This window comes from Stegastes partitus, unplaced genomic scaffold (assembly GCF_000690725.1).
Source record: "Stegastes partitus isolate 25-593 unplaced genomic scaffold, Stegastes_partitus-1.0.2 Scaffold362, whole genome shotgun sequence".
NCBI lineage: Eukaryota > Metazoa > Chordata > Actinopteri > Pomacentridae > Stegastes > Stegastes partitus.
Genome location: NW_007578093.1, coordinates 94,129 through 113,862, shown reverse-complemented (window position 1 = coordinate 113,862; position 19,734 = coordinate 94,129). Strand labels below are relative to the sequence as shown.

Here is a 19,734-nt window from a genome sequence, read left to right as displayed (position 1 = left end):
CGTAGTTTTCACCTTTTTCTTCTGTAGAAACTCTTGTGTGATTGTTGGCAGTGTGCTTTGGATCATACCGGAATATACTTCTGCTGCCAAGCTTCTGCAGACTGGGAGTCATCCTTTAGGCATTCATGGTGTCACCTACAAATTCATCTCTCCAAAACCTTTTGCCCTCGAGCAGCCTCATATCATCTCACATTCACTGTGGAAGTCTTGAGCGGGTTCAAGCCAAACATGCTGGACTCCATCTGAACTGAACATTTTTTTCTTGGTCTCATCGAAGAATGTGCTCCCGATATTCATCCGAATTCTCTTTATGCATTTTTAGCAAAGTTTCATCTTGTAGTTCTGTGTTGAACAACAACCACAGGTTTATTTTCTGGGTTGCCATCTAAAGAGGTTCACATTGTCTGAGGTGACACAGACTCAAGCACCACCTGTTTTCACATCTATATTGAGCAAGTAGCACAATGTGTGTGGTATAGTTTTAGCAGGACGACCTGATCTTTCTGTGTCATTTTCCATCTTTGTGAAATCTCTTAGTTGGACTTTTTTTTTTCTTCTGAAGACAAGCTCAGCACAGAAAACTGTTCTCATGATCACAGGTCATTTTATAACAACACTTGTGCAATTAGACAAATTGGAAATCAGTTTTTTGCCTCAGGGGGTCACATGTTTTGTCATTTAAGTCTGTGATCACATGTGTATTGCACTGAGTTTGAACTTTGAGGGCTGTTTTTTGCAATATGGTCTTTCTAAGGTATTTGTTTTGATTGTACACAAGAAGAACTGGTCAACTTAGAGGGAATGCAGCGACTGAGAGGTGATGCAGTTTGAAATCATTCGACCATTTCAATGATTTGGCTCAATGCTGTCTGTTTTCTGTGTAACACTCTCAGTTAATGTGGCTACAGTTTCAACACCTTGGATTTCCCCTCTTTGACTGCAGATCAAACTCCCCCCTGACATCTGAGGTCTCGTTCTGGCAAAGAGCAGCCTTTAACTCCCATCTGTGATTTATAGCTGACATTAATATCCCGCTTTTCTGTATTGACAAGCCACAAAATTAGGCGAGAAAACGGTGCAAAACAGCTGTCAGCGGGGTAACATCAGTCATCGCTGCTATTTTGGAATTTGCCTGAACACAACACTGATGCGCTCCAAAAACAACCTCTTGCAGACCCCAACTGGGTTTTTTTTTTTTTTCTGAGCCGCGCTGCGCCTCCACGTCATCCTCCTCTTTTTTTCTACATCCTTAAAAAAAAGCAGCCAGTCCTCCTCCTCTAAACTCGGAGAAAAGCCTTTGTACGAGCAGCTGGACGCAGAGCTGAGCGCTGAGATCCGACATGAGGCTGGGAACTCTGCTTTGCTTGTTGGGTTTCGTGTTTGTGTCGGACTGCGCGCCTCCGACCTGCTACTCCAGAGCGCTGAGCCTGAGCAAGGAGACCATGACGCTCCTGGAGAGAATACACACCTACCATCGCACTGTGAGTCATCCTGCTTTTTTACTGCACTGCCATGTGTTTGCTTCTTTCAACAAAAAAAAAGTGAACTCATAATGCATTCTAAGATCATGTTTTCTGGCTTGCAGAAAACGTGTGCTGAGGTTCTACCCACGATCTTCCTTGATGTGCATGTAAGTCTGGAACAAGTGGGTCATGCATGTGATGATGGCCTACTTTGTTTTTCTTCTATATAACTGTAATTACAGAATTAGTTAAAATGTTTGATTAGATTCAAAATCAAGTCATCACACTGAGATGAGAGATGTTTCTTTTGCACATGGAGCTGTTTCGCTGCAGATTAAATCAAACTAAAGTGACCTGATGTTTGAATTCTCATCATACATGCACAGAAAAAAGTACAATCACGAGTTGCTCTTTTGCTGGACCCACAGGTTAAGCAGAAATCTCTGACAGCCAGATGAAAACAACTCACTAGAAGATGAGTTCAAGAGTTTTTTAAAAAAAGAGACTTCTTCTTTCTAGAACTCCTGCATCACCACCAAGCTGCGGGACTTTCTGTACGTGGTGCTGAACCATCCCAACCAGTACTGCAGAGAGCGACCCAGAATGGTGCTGCTGAAACGTAAAATCCAGAACCTCTACACCATCATCACCAAACTGTGTTATCGGGTGAGTGTTTCATTTTTTTTTTTTCATCCCCTTCCTTCCTCAACATTCATGTTTTCAAGCTCGGAGCGTCTTGACCGCATGTCTTTGTGTTGTGTTGGCAGGACTTGGTGTTTTTCACAGATGACTGCGACGCCATTGACACTGGTCACAGCAGCCCTCACTATGCAGAGGACAGGCTTCAGCTGCTGCAAGAGGAGAGATGAGCAGGCAACAGATGTACACTGGGCTGCATTCATTTAAACAAAAAAAACAAAACCCTGTAGTATGTAGAATGGTAAAGCATGCACAATAAACACCACAGCCTGCAGCACATGCACACGACAAGGCTTTCACCAGCGCTGTTCCAGGTCGTACCCCCTCAGTTGGCCGTACAGACTCATGTTAGTGGACATGTGTGGTTACATTCCAGCAAAGAGCGCAGAACTTTCCACAGGAAATTTGCTGAATGCCGACCATGCCGACGAAAACCTTGAAATAATAAACCAATAAGAGATGCTTGTGAGTCGGGCTTAACCGCTGCTTACTTACCAGCGCTGATCAAAAGCTTCATGTGTCATTAAGAGAAATATGTTGTGTTGCCTTAACCTTTAGTCCCGCTAACATGCCTTAGAGGAGCACTATGTGGCATTTTGTAAACATCTGAGGAGCTGAACATGGTGGCTAAAAAAAAAAAAAACAAGTTATGTAAGAAATAGATGTGTTCAGATTTGCTGTCCCTCATGCACAGCATGTTCCTTGTGAATTTCATGTGTAGACAGTTTTAGACCAGAAGAGTTATGACAGTGCTGCTGCTTCCACTGAATGAAATTAGTGTTTAAGGGCCTTTAGCAGAAAGAATATGAAAGAATAGATTCATCACTGTCACGGACACAGTAGAAGCTTGTTCTCTTTCATTTATACGTATGACAAAGATACAGTCTGTCTTTCATGTAATAAACCTCATGTTTATGGACCAGTTTTCATGCTGCTGTTGCTTCATTCTCTCCAGATCATTTTTACTGTTACATTTTTCTTTTTTTTTTTAAAGTTGTCCCTTTTACACTTTTTACTCAAGTTCGATTGTTTTCACTTCATCTAACACACTTTTTGCTCAGCATAGGGCAGCTACATGTGGATTTATCTTGTTTAGAACCGACTACATTTTCAGTGATCACTGTTCTAAAATGCACTTTATGTGAAGTAATATTTGTGTGTTTGTTGGAGTACAAAGTCTTCTTCAAGCTGGCGGTCGTGTCTCAGAATGTAATTAACTCTAAGTTAAGAAATGAGGCTTTTACACAAACCACAGTCCCCATCCTGGTGGAAAATTACATTTATTTGTTCAGTTTTTCTCAGTTTTCCATCAACATTTCCCCTCCTATTGAGAGCTGTATGGATAAATAGCGGTGCAGTTGATGATACCATTGTTCTGATCTGGAAGCAAGTCTGCCTCCCTAATGTAAGTCCCGGTCTTTGCTGCCCTCTGTTGTCTGCACTGACTGTGTACACAAAGTTCACTTCTCCTTTTCTTGTATACAGACACACTGAAATCTTTCTATGATTCAGAGAATTTAGATCTGAACTATGAAAGAAATCTGCTCCTTTTTCCATGTGTTTTGCAAATGAGTGTGTTTCCTCATCACAGGCTGAGATGTTTTTTTTTAACTCAGCCACTAAGATGACTGCCTGGTCTTTATTTAATCCATTTAAAATAAATCTGTTTGATAGTATAATACACTGGACTAACATTAAACCAAGCTGAGCTCAAAGGCCTCTGAACACTTGTCTCACTGGCAGTGGAAGTCTGTGGTTTCCAGTCAGTATAATGCAAATAGCTGTATAAAAAAAATCTATTATAAACACTTAAAAGTTACCTGTGATAAATAATCTGTCCCAGTAAACAGTTTTACATTTTGACAAATGAGCTTTCAGTTCTTGTCGTGTGAGCACTCCTGGCAGCAGGAACGTGTTTGACAACTTTCCTCGTTGATTCATAGAAAGAGCGACTCGGCTGCCAAACAGCAACGTAATTAATGGAAGAAACAATCCAAATGTCAGAGTGTTTGTGTTACGATATGTAATAATTTATCCTCTGAATGTGGCTGTCTGATAACATGTATGATTGATATGATTGTATATGCAAACAAGCGTTTCCTCACCCTCTTGCGTGTTTGCATATTTGCTCTCGAAGGAGCCTCGGCCTCTGCTGCTGCTGCTGCTTCGCTGTTTCTTTACACTGCTGCCTGAACCTGCTGCTGCCCATGTTGTTGACATATAACTCCATCAGGCAAATGTGATGCTTTACATTTGTCTTGAGTTTGGATAGTGATTCACTGGCATCTTGCGTGCCGTGTCTGTTTCTGGTGTTCAGTCTGCAGCCTGCCACGTTACACAATGATGTCATCTTGTTCAGGTTCACAGGTTTTGTGCAGGATGCAGGAAAACCGTAAAACTGGAGTTCAGACGAGTTCAGTCTGTCTGAGCTTGTTGTTGAGCTGAACCTTGAGTAAAATACACACAAGAAACCTCAATCCTGATGTTCTAAAAAGGTTATACAGAATGTGATAGTAGTTTATTTAGTTAAGAGATAATCTGAAACTTTCAGGTTTGTGCAATTTAACTGCAGCACTTCACAATTTGTGCTTTTACACTTTGACAGCACTTCTGTGGTAAAAGCACAATACAAAGGTTATAGTTTTTGAACAGAAATGTTTATAACTACAGAAATCTGGTAAGTCTGTTGCATTTGTCCTAAATGTCAGTTTTGTCTTGTGGTAGTAAAACACATTTTAAAAAGCTTTCTGAATGTTCTCCATGCTGCTGAATTAATTGTACATTGTACTGTTGTGTGAGCAAATCACAAAGTTTAATGAACCTAATATTTCAGCTGACACAAGTTATTCCTGAAAAATGAACCTGGCTGCCTTCAAAAGTGAAGTTCATTCAGTAAGATGCTTAGTGGAGCCAGATTGTGTTGTTATGTTTGCACAACCAAACACGATTGATTTGTAAATCAACAGGATGATTAGTTTAACCCTTTTTTTCCCCATCTTAATGACATTTTCACGACATCAGTACAAGTTTGTTGGGTTTTTTCTAGACATTTTAAGTTTTTTCAGCTTGAATCTTGAAATGTCTTGTAGCAGTAAAAAAAAAAAAAAGGGGTAAAATTTAAAGTTGATAGGATCCTCTTATCCTAGTTATTCTAAGTTTGAGGAACTCGGATAAATCTGTGAACAACTGAAACTTCTAATCATGAGAAATACTGCTATTAATTGATCATTTTTTTTGTTCTAAATTGTTTCTTTCATTTCTTATACAGGGAGCTAAGATTCACAGGAGTTAAATTCCTTGTTGGCGTGTACAAACTTGGCCAATAAAGTTGATTCTGATGTGGAACTACAAATTTTAAAGTGACAGGTCACTAAATATTACTTTGAACATCTCTGTTCATTTTTGCAGCATCGTGCAGACGCTGGGTTGTTGTTGAATCAGGAAAATCAGGGACTTGTGGATGAAGATGCAGAGTCGCCTTGCAGTGGTCATGTATTTATTACTGGGAAAACTGCAGGTTCAAGGTTTATCCTCAGAGGGAGATGGACAGCGTCTGTGAAGATTCTCAGTCATACAGGTCATGGTTATTCTGGTAGATGAATCGTAGCAACTGGACTTGCTTGAGTTCCTTGAAGACGTTTCACCTCTCATCCAAGAGGCTTCATCAGTTCTGACTGACTGAACTGGATGGACAGAGTTTTCATCCGTCACCAGGTGGCGCTGGCTGCCCTGGTTCCTCACTGCTGCATCAGAGGGATTTTCTGTCTTTTTATCCTGGACTGTGTATGAAGACAGTGACTGGGTGCTTTTAAAGTTCCTCCCAATCTCTCCGTTTGTATTTAACTGAAAGCATTTGTTAGCATCTATTTAAATTGTGTAACTTATTGATTTATTTCATGCATGGAATGGATGCTGCTTATCTCTATCACCTTACACCACTACAGCATTTTTGCACCCTCGGGGCTTCTGGGGCTTTAACTGCAAAAGGCCCTGATTTTTTCATTTTCAGCGCAATGTGGCAGTAAAGGAGATGAAAATAAATAGTCAACAATCAAAACCCAACTCTTAAGTTTGAGGTCAATTTGACCCCATTCAGCGTTCAACATCTCTAAATAAGTCACTGACATATTTTTTTTCAGTTTTACTTAAAGGGTTATTTACACATAAACGTGGGTAATAAGTTTAATTATCATATTTTCTGGAGGTTTAAATTGCTGGAGTCAAATTGAACCCAAGGATAAACGATAAATTTGAAGGTAACAGGAGGGTTAGGCAAAGACACATGGATTGACACAGAGCTTTAAACTTTTGAAAATGTGAAATTTTCTGCAAAACTTAAGCTTTACCGCCACTAAATGTTCAGCTTTATAAGTCCTATGAAGAAGATTTTTTTTAAAACTAGTCTTTAAGTATTTTACAGGCTGCAGTTTCACTTCAGTTGCAATCACTGTTTGTTTTGCTTTGACTCCAACAATCTCCTCCTTGCACTTGTGAACCATCAGGTCTGAAGGCCTCACAGCTAATTAACTCACCCTGCAAAGATGAAAATGTTAGTCAGCAGCATGTGGCCTGTTCAGAAATCAGCCCCATAAAGGGTAATTGCTGTTCTTATTAATCATTATTACAGGGCCGCAGGATCCACGTTCTTTCAAGGCAAGACGAGAACAGAACATTGCAAACCGCAGGCGGTCAGATAATTTCACTATTTTTATGTTCTGTGACGCTGCACCAAAAATGCTGCAACAATAAAAACAAAAAAACAAAACGCACACAACATAGCCGGAGGGTGACAGTAATCATTCTCTGCTTTGTTGAAATAAATTTCCTTGTAAAGAACAGATCACAAACCTATTTTACATGAAAGGACGCGGTGATGCAGTTTGTGATTCCGTTTTGTTTTATGAGGGTTTTCAGGCAATTTTCCATCACATTTAAGCGCTTTTATTGCGTCTTAAAAGAAATGTTGCCTCATTAGTGCGCATAAGAAAATGTTTCCCCCCCTTGATTTCCAATAGGTGACTGGCACACTGTGTGCACCGGTTGTTATAATTACGCTGCTCAGTGAATTTGGCTGCGTTAGATTTAAAAAAAAAAAAAAAAAATCTCACATATTAGAAGCCATGTTTCCTCCTCCGACAGTGAACGCACCTTATAAATGCGCAGTTGTTCCACGGATGTTGGAGTCGTTAAGAGACTCTGGAGGGTCAACATTAGGACTCGTGATGCGCTTCTTGTGATCATGTATTCATCAAATTAGTGGTGACTTCATAGTTAACAAGTCAAACCCAGTGCCAGGTGGCCAGAGTCCGGTCAGGAGCGCAGGTCATCCAAACCTCCACAGGCCAAGACGCTGCTGCCCTCTAGTGGGATGTGGAAGTAATGAAATAAAGACTTTAATCACCTTTATTTCTTATTAATGATACACTTTCCATCATTGCTTCTGTCCAACCACTAGCTCACAGACACACTGACAATCACTGGTAAACATTTAAGGAACCTGATGTGCAACATTTCATTTTATGATTTTCATCCCCAGCATGAGTCCTTCAGCTCAACTACTACAGTCAATCATCTGTTTATATCCTTCCTTTAATATTGACTTTCACTGTATGATTGTCTCCAAACTGGAGAGCCTGGTAAGCTTATTGAATTTCTTTTCTTTTCCCCCCAAACCAGGCTGTAATATTTCTATAAATTATGAGGACATCTGGTTTTCTGCAGGAGACTTGCTTTTATTGGTCTTTTTTGGTGCAGACATTCGCGAGAAATTGGTGATGATGGCTATGTGTGATTTATGACATTCATGCTGCATTATTAATAGTTTCTCCATCATGTGACTCCCACTGAGGCCTGGAGCAAGAGAGCAGTGCTGGAATCACCGTGGCCTTGAATTAGGATGTTATTTATATTATAAACCAAAAAAAAAAAGAATATTGACTATCTACCCATCCATGGACACCTTATTGTATTTATTTATCCAGGACTCATAGGAAACATAAATAATCTGTTAGTTTGTCTTTTATTTATTTCATCTTTATTTAAGGTGTGAAATAATAAAAGTTCAACTACATTAATGTTTTAAAAATAACAAGCTGTGATAAAAATCAATTCAGTGTATCTTCAGTGTATCAAAGAGTTAAAACTCTCATTTTCAACAAAATACGAATTTTAAAAAATCTATTTATGAATTCACTGAACTACAAGTTGAAAAGGCCACAAAGCAGATATGATTGGCTGTAATGCTGACATTCATTTGGTGCATGGATAAACATTTTACAGCGGTTTTATTAAGGTGGTTTAAACTTTTTTTTTTATTGAAAAGACGGATCCAGTGTTCTGTCACTCCTCCTCTGAACAGAAGGTGGTGGTGTGGGATCTGACTGAAAGTTGGGCTTCTATGTCTTTTTTTTTTTTTAAGGGGAAAAATAAGTGTTTTCTTCGTGTTTTAAATGATTTTCAGTGGAGGCATTTAGTGTTTTTCTTTAGTTGTGATCTATTAAATTTTTAGATGATATTAAATGAATATTGATAAATAATATTCTTCCTTGGCAACACTTTGTCTAATAATTTGCGTACAATAAAATATTTAATGAAAATGTACCTGATTAACTTTGGTAGCTCACAAAAACTATGACTAATATTATTTTTTGAATATATATATTTTAAAATTATAGTCAAATAAAAATACTCAGACAAATTGTTGCAGAGTTTAAGCAGAATTTTGCCCATTTTTTAACAAGTAAATAACCCCAAAACATAAGCTGTCTAATGTTTACTTCTTTTTTAAATTTTAGTTCCTTCTCTAAACGTATTTATTTTACAGAGTAAATAATGAAATGTGTGTGGGTAAAAAAAATTAATAAAAAAAATGTGAAGGCCATCATAAAGATAAGAAAAATGTGGCCCATATTTGTACGTTTTGTTAAATAGCTGCAGCAATAAAAGCGGTTTTTAATTTTGGTGATTTGCCTCCAAACACTCTTTCACATTTAACATCAGAACTGATCTGAGTTTAGCCAAAAAAAAAAGCGCAACAGAAAAGGTGTCTGCAAACGATAAAGATAAAACTTTCCTCAATAATTCTACTGAAGACATCCCATTGTGTGTCCTCCACACATTATTAGATTTTTTTTTTAAAGATGAAAGACCTCCTCGGTAATAATCATTCATTGGAGCTATAGGCGGCTTCTAATAACCCATTTTCCTTTCTTTGGGGATCAAGGTTTTGTTTTTTTCCCCTTCTACTTCTTCTTTTTTGTTACTAGAGAGTCAAACAGCCTCCTGTGATCTTTTGGATGATATAAACAAGTGACTTTTGTTTTCTAGTTTGGCTCCTGGCAAAGACAGAGAGCAGAGGAGGAGAAGGGGGGCCACAAAAGAATGAAAGAGTTTAAAAAGAAAAGGACTGATCCCCTTTGGCTCTTTTGTGTCAAGTTTCTCTTCTTTTCAGATGGAGCGTTCATCCGTGTGATTTCAGTTTATTGTCAGGGATTATGTATTAATTCATGCCTCGTGGAGAAAATGGAGCGAAGATTATATGAGGAGGGGAAGAAAAAAAAAAAGATGCATAGAACTGTACGATTGGATGTAAAGTTATCTGATGCTCAAAGACGGTCTAAAAACTCTGGAAGTGGTTCTTGAATAAATCCTGGTCCTTGTTCAGGGGCAGCTTCTGCGCGCAGAGGAGGGAACCAGTGCGCTCTGAGCAGAAGTGTTGCCCGTCCCAGTCCCCCGTTGACATTTTAGGAATGATAAAAGTTCCGCCTTGCCTGGAGCTACAGCCTCTCTGGAGCCGGCCTCTGTCTGCGGCAGATTGCCTTTGCTCATTACAGCAATTATTTTACTCGAGTTTAACCCCTGCCTTGAATGGCAGGGAAGTCAAGAGAAAGCCTTTAAAAGTGCCGTGGAGTGGCCTGTAATTTCCCCTCCATCTGATCCTCTCTGTTTTGTCATTTAAGTCCTCCTGATGGCAGGAAAAACGACTCCGGAGTTCAAATTTAGATATTTTTTTTTCTTCTTTCTTTTATGCGCTCCGGGAACGTAATATGTTTATATGTGGATTGGCGCACCGCTGCTAACACCCATAATGGGGTGTCACCGGGCTCGTTTTACACCCTAAACACACATAATGACACTCGAGTGGATTGTTTATGAGCAATTTAGCCTCACAGAGGTGATCTCCAATATTTATCGGTGTGTTTTTGAAGTCAGCACAACTGGTTGTCTCTCTCTCTTTCCCCCCCAGCAGCAGCAGCAACAGCAGCAGCCTCCTCCTCCATCTCCACCCCCCCTAAACTCTTCTGGCGCCAACAAAATCTAGGTTAGTTGTTTCAAAGCAATAGGCGACAGCTGTAGCAATACATTCCACCAAATAACATGTGACAAGTTTAAATTCTCGGTGCAAAGCAGCACTGCGAGGCTGAACGCACTGAGAGGTGCAAATTCCTTCTGACAAATTGGGCCTTCCATTGTCAAGTAATGGTGTTGGGTCACTGAGAGCCTTTAGTCTCCTTAATGACATGCTTTTGAAGTATATTATCTAAATGATCAAGCTCATCTAGTTTCTACTTTTAACAGAATTCTTTCCATTCTGTTTTTCCCCCATAAAAACTGTCTAAAGATGCCCAAGAAGTAGTTTCATCCTCATCAAAAACACGGTTCAAAAAACACCTTCTTTAAAGATTTAAAAAAAAAAATGTTTTTACGCACAGACTTCGTAAAATAAAATTAAAAAAAGAGGCCTAAGAAATAGTGACAGGCACCGTGCAAGTGTCATTCAAAACGGACAAACGTCTTAATGAAAAAGAATAAACAATTTATTGTTAAGTTATGTCACAAATATATTCATAATATAAATGAGGATATTCTTCAAATATACATTATTTTACAGTACACATATCCCTTCCGAAGGGAATCAATCCGACAACAGACAGTGCTGTTATAAAAAAAAATAATAATAATAAAGAAAAACAAATGCTGTGGTTCTCGAAATTCACAAAGAGCACTCATTGACACTGGATTCAGTAACCCACTATAGTTACGCATTGATATGAATGCAAAAAAAAATAACAAATTGGGAAAAAAAAAGTATGGATTTGTGGTGTGACAGCAGCCCACAAAAGTTTGTTGTCAAGCTGCGCGACAGTCTAAGCAGCCGTGTCACCTTTCACGTGGCTGTGGAGAGCTGGACTGTCCACACTGGCTGTCCATTCATGACAAATCACACGGCTACAAGTTGTTCTCCACCTCTGCACCGCAAAAAATGTCCATCTTGAAGTCATTTAGTCTCATTTTATTTCTCTAAAAAATAAGATTTTCACGTACTTTGTTTTATATTTAAAGTCAACCGAGAGAGGAAAAAAAATCAACAAATTTAAGACTTGAATGACGTTGGATTATTTTTGCAGTGTGTGAACTTACTGGCGAGGTAAACAGAAGTGGGTAAACCTCAAGGTCTTCAGAAGGGGTCTGTAAGGAGGCCTCGGCCCCCCTTTGACAAGATGTGACACTGACTTCACCACCAGGATGCTTCTTTATTCAGTACAGCGTCACCTCGGCGCTCCGAAGGGCCTCTCCTCTCCTCTCTGTCTCTCACAGAGTTGTCTTAACCCCCTTTTGTGTCCCGCTGCGCGTCGCCCTCGGTCCCTGTCAAGCCAGGTGGTACATACTGTATCCGACGTGAGCGGCGTACAGTCCCACGGGAGAAACCGGCAGCGAGTGCCTCTGGAACGGGTGCGACCCTGCGTAGGACGCGGGGACGTGCGCACCGAGGGGAAAGGAAATCCCGAAAGCCGGAGGCAGCATGGGCTTAGCTGCCATTTTCAGTTTTTCAAGCTCTGCCTCCTGCAGCCGCTTGGCCTTGGCTCTCCTGTTCTGAAACCAGATTTTAACCTGGGTCTCCGTCAGGTTGAGGGAACTGGAGAACTCTGCGCGCTCGGCGATAGAAAGGTACTGCTTCTGGCGGAACTTTCTCTCCAAGGCGAGCAGCTGGGACGTGGTGAAGGGAGTCCGGGGCTTTCTGTTCGTCTTGTGTTTCCTCAGCGGACAGGCAGGAGGACTTAACCTTCCTGAAAGAAGACAAAACGTTTAAATCCCCAAACCCTTTTTTTCTATATAGATATTTAAGCAGAAAAAGTGCGCATAAAAACACACCGACAGGGAAAGACATTCAACTCAACAGGCGTCCTGGCATTAAATAAATACATCTGCACATCGCATTTCTCTCATCTGGACACCTCACACCTAAAGCACAACTTACTTGGAGGTGTTGGAGAAAAGCGAGGATTCTGTATCCACGAAGTCCTCTCTTTACTATCCGGGCTCTCGGGTTTAATCAGCACGTCTTCTGGCATGTTCATGAGCTCGCCCACCGAGAACGAAGAGCTCATGGGTAAAGCTGGAGCCACTGTATCCAGACTACCGAAAGAGCCCATCCGTGCGCCCTTCCCCAGCGCCTGGGACGTCCCTGCCACGGACGGGGCATCCGGGGATGGCACCTCTCTGCTGGGCTTCCTATCAGCCATGAGCGCCTCGACGCTGAAGGGCAGAATCGCCACTTTGGGCTTCCCGGTGTCCTCCGCGGGGCTCAGGCTGGTCTGCATTTCGCTTCTGCTGACGAGAACCGAGCGAGGAGGGAGATCTTCAGTTTTCAAACCAGCGGTCAGAGCTGACATGGCGGTCGATGGGGCCATACAGGTCCGACTGGCACCGGGAGTGTAGGGAGGAGGAGAGGGGGGGAGGAGGAGAAGGAGGAGGACAAGTCGGCTCTCGTGGGGGTGATCGTGGGAAGAGTTTGCCGTGGAGTTGCTGCTGCGATGCGCACTAAAGTGACGGTATCCTCATGTTTATGTGGCCAAATTGGAGAGCTGGGCTTATAATAAGGGAGACGTGGAGAGGGCGGCGGCCAATCAGAGAAGAGATGGGCTGGACTCTGAGAGCAGGAGGAGAAAAAAACAAAAAATCAGAGTGGGAAAGTTAACAATAGTGACTTTTTATAAACTTCAGATAAACATAAACACAACAAACTCTTAATGGAGCATGGTTTCATCCAGGCCTAATCCCCCCAAAATGACGTCCCATTCCTTATAATTACCCCAACACAACCTATTTTATAATTGGCTCTATAAACGTGTGCATTCTGTCTATTATTACCCTCCTTGTTTATCTTTGATAACACAACTTCTCTGTCAGGATCGACCCATATGACTTTGGTTAAACTGAGTCTTGAACGTTGCACAACGCTGCTGCTGCCACTCTGTGCGTGATGAACCTCTTGCAGCGCGCTGTTTATTGATGGCTGCGGGGCTCTAATCAGATTGAAACACACAGGCCTTCGCAGTCATTTAGGGGTAATTATTGGGCTTGGGGGAGGGATCACTGGGATTTTTTTCCCCCCTCCTTTTGACTACATCCATTAAAGTCAAAAATTATGTGGAGTCGGAGCAAAGTGAAGGAGGGGAGGAGGAGGAGGAGGAGGAGGAGGCAGCGTGGAGCCAGAGCGAGATTTAACCCAGGACTGTCACTGATTTACCTGGCCTGTTCTCATTATCTGCACTGCCCATGAGGGGATTTTTTTAAAAACAGGGAATAATGACACTCACTCTTCACATGTGAAAACGGTTCTCAATGACACATGGTTTGCACCGATACACTTTGCCAATAAAATGCGAGTTCCAGAATCCAAAAAGACGCACAAGTCTTGCGAAAAACAGCTCAGGTCCTACCTTTTGCTGCGGTGTAGTCAGTTCTCAGGAAAAAAGCGTCTGCGTCGCTAATTGCCAAGCATAAACAATCTGTCACGATTTGTCAGTCTCCCTAATGGGCAGACAAGTTATGTTGTTTTTAGGCGCCAGCAGCGGCCGGATCAAAGCGCACCACTTTAGGGAGACTATTGAAAAAGTTGAACCCGCACCGAGGAGCGCAGCACCGCCTCCTCCTCTATCCGCCCTAGCCCAGGGACACTGAGCCATTCAGCTTGAAAAATTTGCTTTTTCTCAGCGGATCGCACGCTATTTCCATCTATTCAGATGAGCGCCACGGTCGTGTGATGGTTTAGGCTCCTCAGAAGGGGAAGAAAAAAAGCAAAACAAAACAAAGGTCAGCTGCCCACCGGTTGCTTTTCAGCGAGTCTCTCACTGAAAAAAGGGGTTTCCTGGGTGCGAGTGTTTCCCAAGATATAGACCTGCAGATCTGTGACTGAGGAGATGTTGTGACTCGGTGCAGGAGTCAAAGAGGTGCTGAATACAGAGAGGGTGAGACCTCAAAGCATGTTATCTGCATAATCTGTGCGCTTTAGGAAGAGAAATCAGGGAAGCCCCTCTCCAAGACCGGAGGAGCACCATGCGTCTTTGGATGCACTGCAGCCTCAGAAAGTTTAAACTTGTTTTGGTGCAGTTAAGATTCAAGGTGATACATGTGCAAGAGCCTCAGTTTATGGTTTTTGCTGAGGCTTGTCATAAGAAATGCTTAAGAGACTGTGCTTTCATATTCAAATCGCAGCCACAGGTGTTCCTTAATCGTTTTCTTGCATTTTAGATCAGATAACCTGCTTCCACTGGGTTCATAAAAAAGTTAACACACAGCTCTTCATTTATCATTTCCTCTACAGGACATCCTGTGTGTGTGTGTGTGTGTGTGTGTGTGTGTGTGTGAGTGAAGGTGTAGCAGGCTCCGTGCGCAGCTGCAGTGTGTTTGGAAACACTTAAACCCTCCAACCTGGAACGAGTGGCACCGCTCCGAAAGGCTTTGAAGTCACCGGAGTCTCCGGGCTCCCACGTCCGTCTGAAGTCCCCTCTGCTCGGGGCTCAAACACTTTAACCCGTCCTCCAACACCAACTCGTTAAACGAGTCTGCGTAAATACAAATAGGCACACATGAGACGCATTAACGTGCGCTGCGGCGAGGTGCGGCTTTTACGCACGGGCTGCTCAGTTTTTCTCTGGTGATGTGCGCCCTTTGAGAAACTCATCTTAATTCTGTGTGATCATCTTTCTCGTGTTTTCGGATTTGATCGTACCACGATGGATTAGAAACATAATGTCACTCAGCGGAATATGAGCAAACATCAGGAGATAATTAATGGCTCCATCTATCACCCTAAAACGCTGCTCTTATTGTGATCTCGGCTGATTTTATTAAAACTACATTTATTGCAGCAGCTGATTGTCGCGGTGTCATTGTCTCCAGTTTATTTGCCTTGTGAACAGAAGGACAGCGATGCTGGAAAACAATGTTGGAGGCAATTAGCATCCCAAACACTGGCCTTTAAGAAGACTGATATGCCATGGAGAAGACGATTACCATACCGTTTTATTTAAATCCCGAGGCAACAAATGAGGGCCGGGTTGAGATACAAAAAAACTGTAAGGCTCGTCGGGCCTTTATTTAACTTTATAAACTACCTTTGATTCGCAGTCAGGAGGCAGAGACTGCAGACAAAGGCCCATTGTTGCCTCCACTCAAAGTTGTCTTAACCCTTTTCATGCGAGGTCTGTCAATTTAGACTGTAAAGACATAAAAGGCCGAGTCCATGTCAAAAGGCATTTTCAGGCAAAATATTTGTACTTGGTGCGTAAATGACTTTGGGCAGGGGACAATGACATCGCACGTGTGAGTATAAAACTCCTCAATCTTTGTCTTTTCTTTTTTTTTTTATTTCTGGCGAAATTTGCGCATTAATGCATGAGGCATTAAAAAGCGCACAGACTCGTTGATGATGAAGTCAGTGGCCGTTTGTAAAAAAAAAATCTGTGACCTCGAAAGGAATCTGGTGAAACCGTCTGAGCAGCATTTCGGCGGTTTGGAGTTAATCTGATAGTGACTTCATGATGCACCTTTAGGGGGAGATGAAAGGAGCAGCCGGCAGTCCGGCCCAAGGTCTCCATAATTATACATAATGTATCCTATTTCAAAGCAATTAGCGCAATCAGGCGGATCGGGCCACTTTGCTGCCACTAAGTAACAATGCCTCACGGTCATTTAAGCTTCAACATGCCATTCACACTCTGCGGAGACGTGCTTCAGTCGGGCTGGCAGGTGGATGTGTCCAAAGTCCACAAGTCAGCGCCTCGTTCTCTGAAACCAGTTTATGATCCGTTGATCCCACCTCCACCAAAACCAGAGCTGGGAATATTATGATGACTGGAGAGCCTAAATAGTCCACTGTGCAGCCCTAAAGGATGATACTGGGTGTCTTTTAATTTCATTTTTACAATTTTATTAAACAAAAAAAAAATCTTCAAAGGCCAAACCTGGACACATAAATATGGGCTAAAACACATTCTAACATTTATTAGAACACTTTATTTATATTACAGAGACTTTAGTATTTTGTCATAACAGTTGATTCTAATTTAGTTAAATTTGTCACACAAAGAAAACAACATGAGACAAACAACAAAAAATAATGCAACTGTTTGCATCAATCTTTTTAATTTATGACAACTTTTAGTGAAATTACCAACAAACCACACTGAGTCAGTGGAATTCGCTTTTCCATGACAAAGATATTTCTAATTACTTGTCTAATCGTTAAGACATGTTAAGACAGAGGAGGGGACCAGTGACCTCAAGATGAAGAAAAAATCAGTTATCCTGCCAACTTCATTAAGTTATCTCCACTTGACTTCAGATTTAAATCGACTAATGCAGAGTTTAAATGACATATAATACTAAGTTAATAGAATCGATATTGTGACATCAAGTTAGCAAAAATATTGCTTTCAATTTAATTTTTTTATCTAAATTATTAAATTACTTTTTTTTTTCTTTCTGAAATCTTGCAATCGTGCAGTTAATTAAGTGATGGGCTCATTAGATTACTTTCTAGATCGCATTATTTCATCACACAGTGCAGGTGAAGGTGTGAACACAGAAAGCTTCTTGGTTGAGAAATCAAATGATAGCAACGTGTAATTTATCTCCGAGCTCAGAGAGTCAGAGCTGAAGCTGATCGGCTGACTGCGCAGTGATCCGAGGCTGCAGGAAAACAGCAGCTCGCAGAGAAATAGAGTCCAAATGTGGAGGCTCGCCGGCTGACGATGATGAATGCGCTGGAAGCTCCGCCGATTGAGCGACTACATGCGGCTGGGAGAGCAAGAAATAGATGCGCTTTTTTTTTTGGAATTATTAACTCTCTGAGTCAATCAGACGCAGCGCTTACTGAACTTTATTCCCCATTCATCTCCCTGAGCGCTGCCTCGGCTGACAGGCGGGATGAATGCGTCCCCACGGTGATGATGGAAACCCTGCCGGTGCGGCAGCAAACACGGACACACTGAGCTCGGGTGTCGCCAGCAGCGGCGGGGGGCAGCAGAGGCTCCGGCAGGAAAAGATTTGCGTGAAATCAGGATGTTTGACGAGTCGGGATCTGCTAGAAAACACTGACACCTCCACGCTTTATTAGCTCTGATGTCAAAAAAAAAAATCTATTATCTAATCTCACTCATTTGATTTTCTTTAAAAGTGAAAAATTAAATCAAATGCATGTTTATGTTGGACATCATCAGCGTCTCTTTGCTCTGATTGGCTCAGCTGCGTTAAAACCGCAACAGCCTCCTTAATAACCGCATCACTGCCTGTTTAAATATTAATGCGCTAATTAAAAGCCAACACAGCGTCACTGGGGTTTATTTAAGAGCTACACAGGCCCGGGACCCGCCATGAAGGAGCTCAATCAAAGTGCTAATTAGACTAATTGTAAAATAAATAAACACTTTCCAATACAATGATGTATTATCAGTGATGTAAACTGCATGGTCTGACTTTTGCTTGGTGATTTTGAGCAAGAAATGATTGGGGGGAAAAATAAAAAGGCACACAAGGCTCCTTTTCATTGCTTCTGTTCCGACAGTGAGAACATTTAATTTAATTTTAGTGTCCTGTACTTCTAAAAAAAAAAGATTTGGCACGTTTAGATGTAAATCGGTAGCCTACATTTAATTATATTACTCAAATAAATTCAATATTCTTATAATATTTGCATGAATATCATGTTATGTTGTAATGCCATGCAATAGTACCATTAAAATAAAAAAAAAAAAGAAAAAATAACATTTTATTGAGTAGAATCAAGAAATTAAATAATAATTCAATATTGTGTTTTGTTGTTTGTTTATATAACGCATACACAATAAATTGTAAATACATTTGTCTAATTAAAGAGACATATTAAAATGGTGACTTTTATACTTTGTAATATTGTTATTATTGTTTTGTTGGGTGACGTCACCGTCCTGTTTACGATTTTATAGGCTGTAAACAAACAATATCTTAACAAGAATAAATATCTAATACATTTGACTAATCAAAGAGATGTTTAATTAGTGATTATTTATACATTATTAATGTTAATATTGTTATTAGTAATATTATTGTTGTTGATGTGACGTCACCATCGTCTGTACATTTTATAGGCTATAAAATAAACAATAATTTAACAAAAATAAATGTCTAATACATTTGCCTAATCAAAGATAGGTATTTAACTCGTGTCTATTTATACATAATTAATAATAATATTGTTAATAATATTCTTGTTGTCGATGTGACGTCACCATCTTGTGTACATTTTATGGGCTAATTTAACAAAAAAAATAAGGCATAACAATAACAATAACAATGATTTATTAACCTTGTTTGAAAGCTAAAAATCAGATACACTCGTGGTCTGCGGAGGGTTTTTGTTGCGTTTTCCTGGAAACTTGCCTCTCCGGTGTTGCTCCGTGCGATCCTCTGATAGGATCTCTGCTCCTCACGTCGTGACCTCTGCGTGACTTTAACATCAAAAATAATTCCAGCATGTGAGCGGCCCCGTATCGGTTTCTGCGCCTGCCGCTCATTGCTCTGTGAAACTTAGATAAAACTGCGGCTTTTTAAATTTACAACATTTCATCGTTCAGTCAAAGACATCTCAATTACCCGAGGTATTGGTGTGAAATTGAATTATCGCCCCTTTATTTCTCTCACGCCATTAAACAGGCAGCACACTAAAATCATTTGCAAATCACTGGTCTGGGTAATATGATATCTAAATGGATTGATTAACTAATGGCAAATCAGGGGATTTATTTGGACAAGTCCATCACTGGGGGCTTTTTTGCAAACGCCGAGCTGCTCTTGTTGATTAGAAACTAAATAGAGTCTTAAATGAAATGCTTAATAAGCGCATAACAAGCAATAGTTTCGGCAACAAATCATTTCTATAATCGGGAATTGAAAAGATGCTCGATGATGAGGGAAATGATGTGGAGCATCTAAACGCTGTCAGCCGGATTCCCCAGCTCTGCAAACAAATTGCAGGAATAATGAAAACATGTTCAGGCTTATTTTAGGGTAGAAATACTGCTTCAACCACCAGCATGGTCAAATCAGTTACACAGTCTGTTTATAATAATAATAATAATAATAATAATAATAATAATAATAATAGTGATTATTGTTGTTTATTTACCTATGATTTTTTAAAAATACTTTTGCTACATGCACACTTCTCTTTTGCTTGTTGTTTTTTTTGCACAATATTCTTTAAATAAATTGCCTCACTGTCTAAATACTCCATTACTCATGTTTGCTG

General features: G+C 40.8%; 2 protein-coding genes across 2 annotated transcripts; one reads left to right on the top strand and one right to left on the bottom strand.

Moving 5' to 3' along the window:
* Nucleotides 1–1,247: 1,247 nt before the first annotated feature.
* On the top strand, nucleotides 1,248–3,087 carry LOC103359255 (cytokine-like protein 1). Its single transcript, XM_008284496.1, has 4 exons — nucleotides 1,248–1,481; nucleotides 1,586–1,630; nucleotides 1,983–2,129; nucleotides 2,231–3,087. Exons 1-4 carry the CDS (start codon nucleotides 1,341–1,343, stop codon nucleotides 2,330–2,332), a joined length of 435 nt encoding a protein of 144 aa, XP_008282718.1. The 5' UTR covers nucleotides 1,248–1,340; the 3' UTR covers nucleotides 2,333–3,087.
* Nucleotides 3,088–10,956: 7,869 nt separating this feature from the next.
* On the bottom strand, nucleotides 10,957–12,987 carry msx1a (muscle segment homeobox 1a). Its single transcript, XM_008284495.1, has 2 exons — nucleotides 12,421–12,987; nucleotides 10,957–12,229 (listed from the first exon to the last, which is right to left on the bottom strand). Exons 1-2 carry the CDS (start codon nucleotides 12,851–12,853, stop codon nucleotides 11,811–11,813), a joined length of 852 nt encoding a protein of 283 aa, XP_008282717.1. The 5' UTR covers nucleotides 12,854–12,987; the 3' UTR covers nucleotides 10,957–11,810.
* Nucleotides 12,988–19,734: the final 6,747 nt, after the last annotated feature.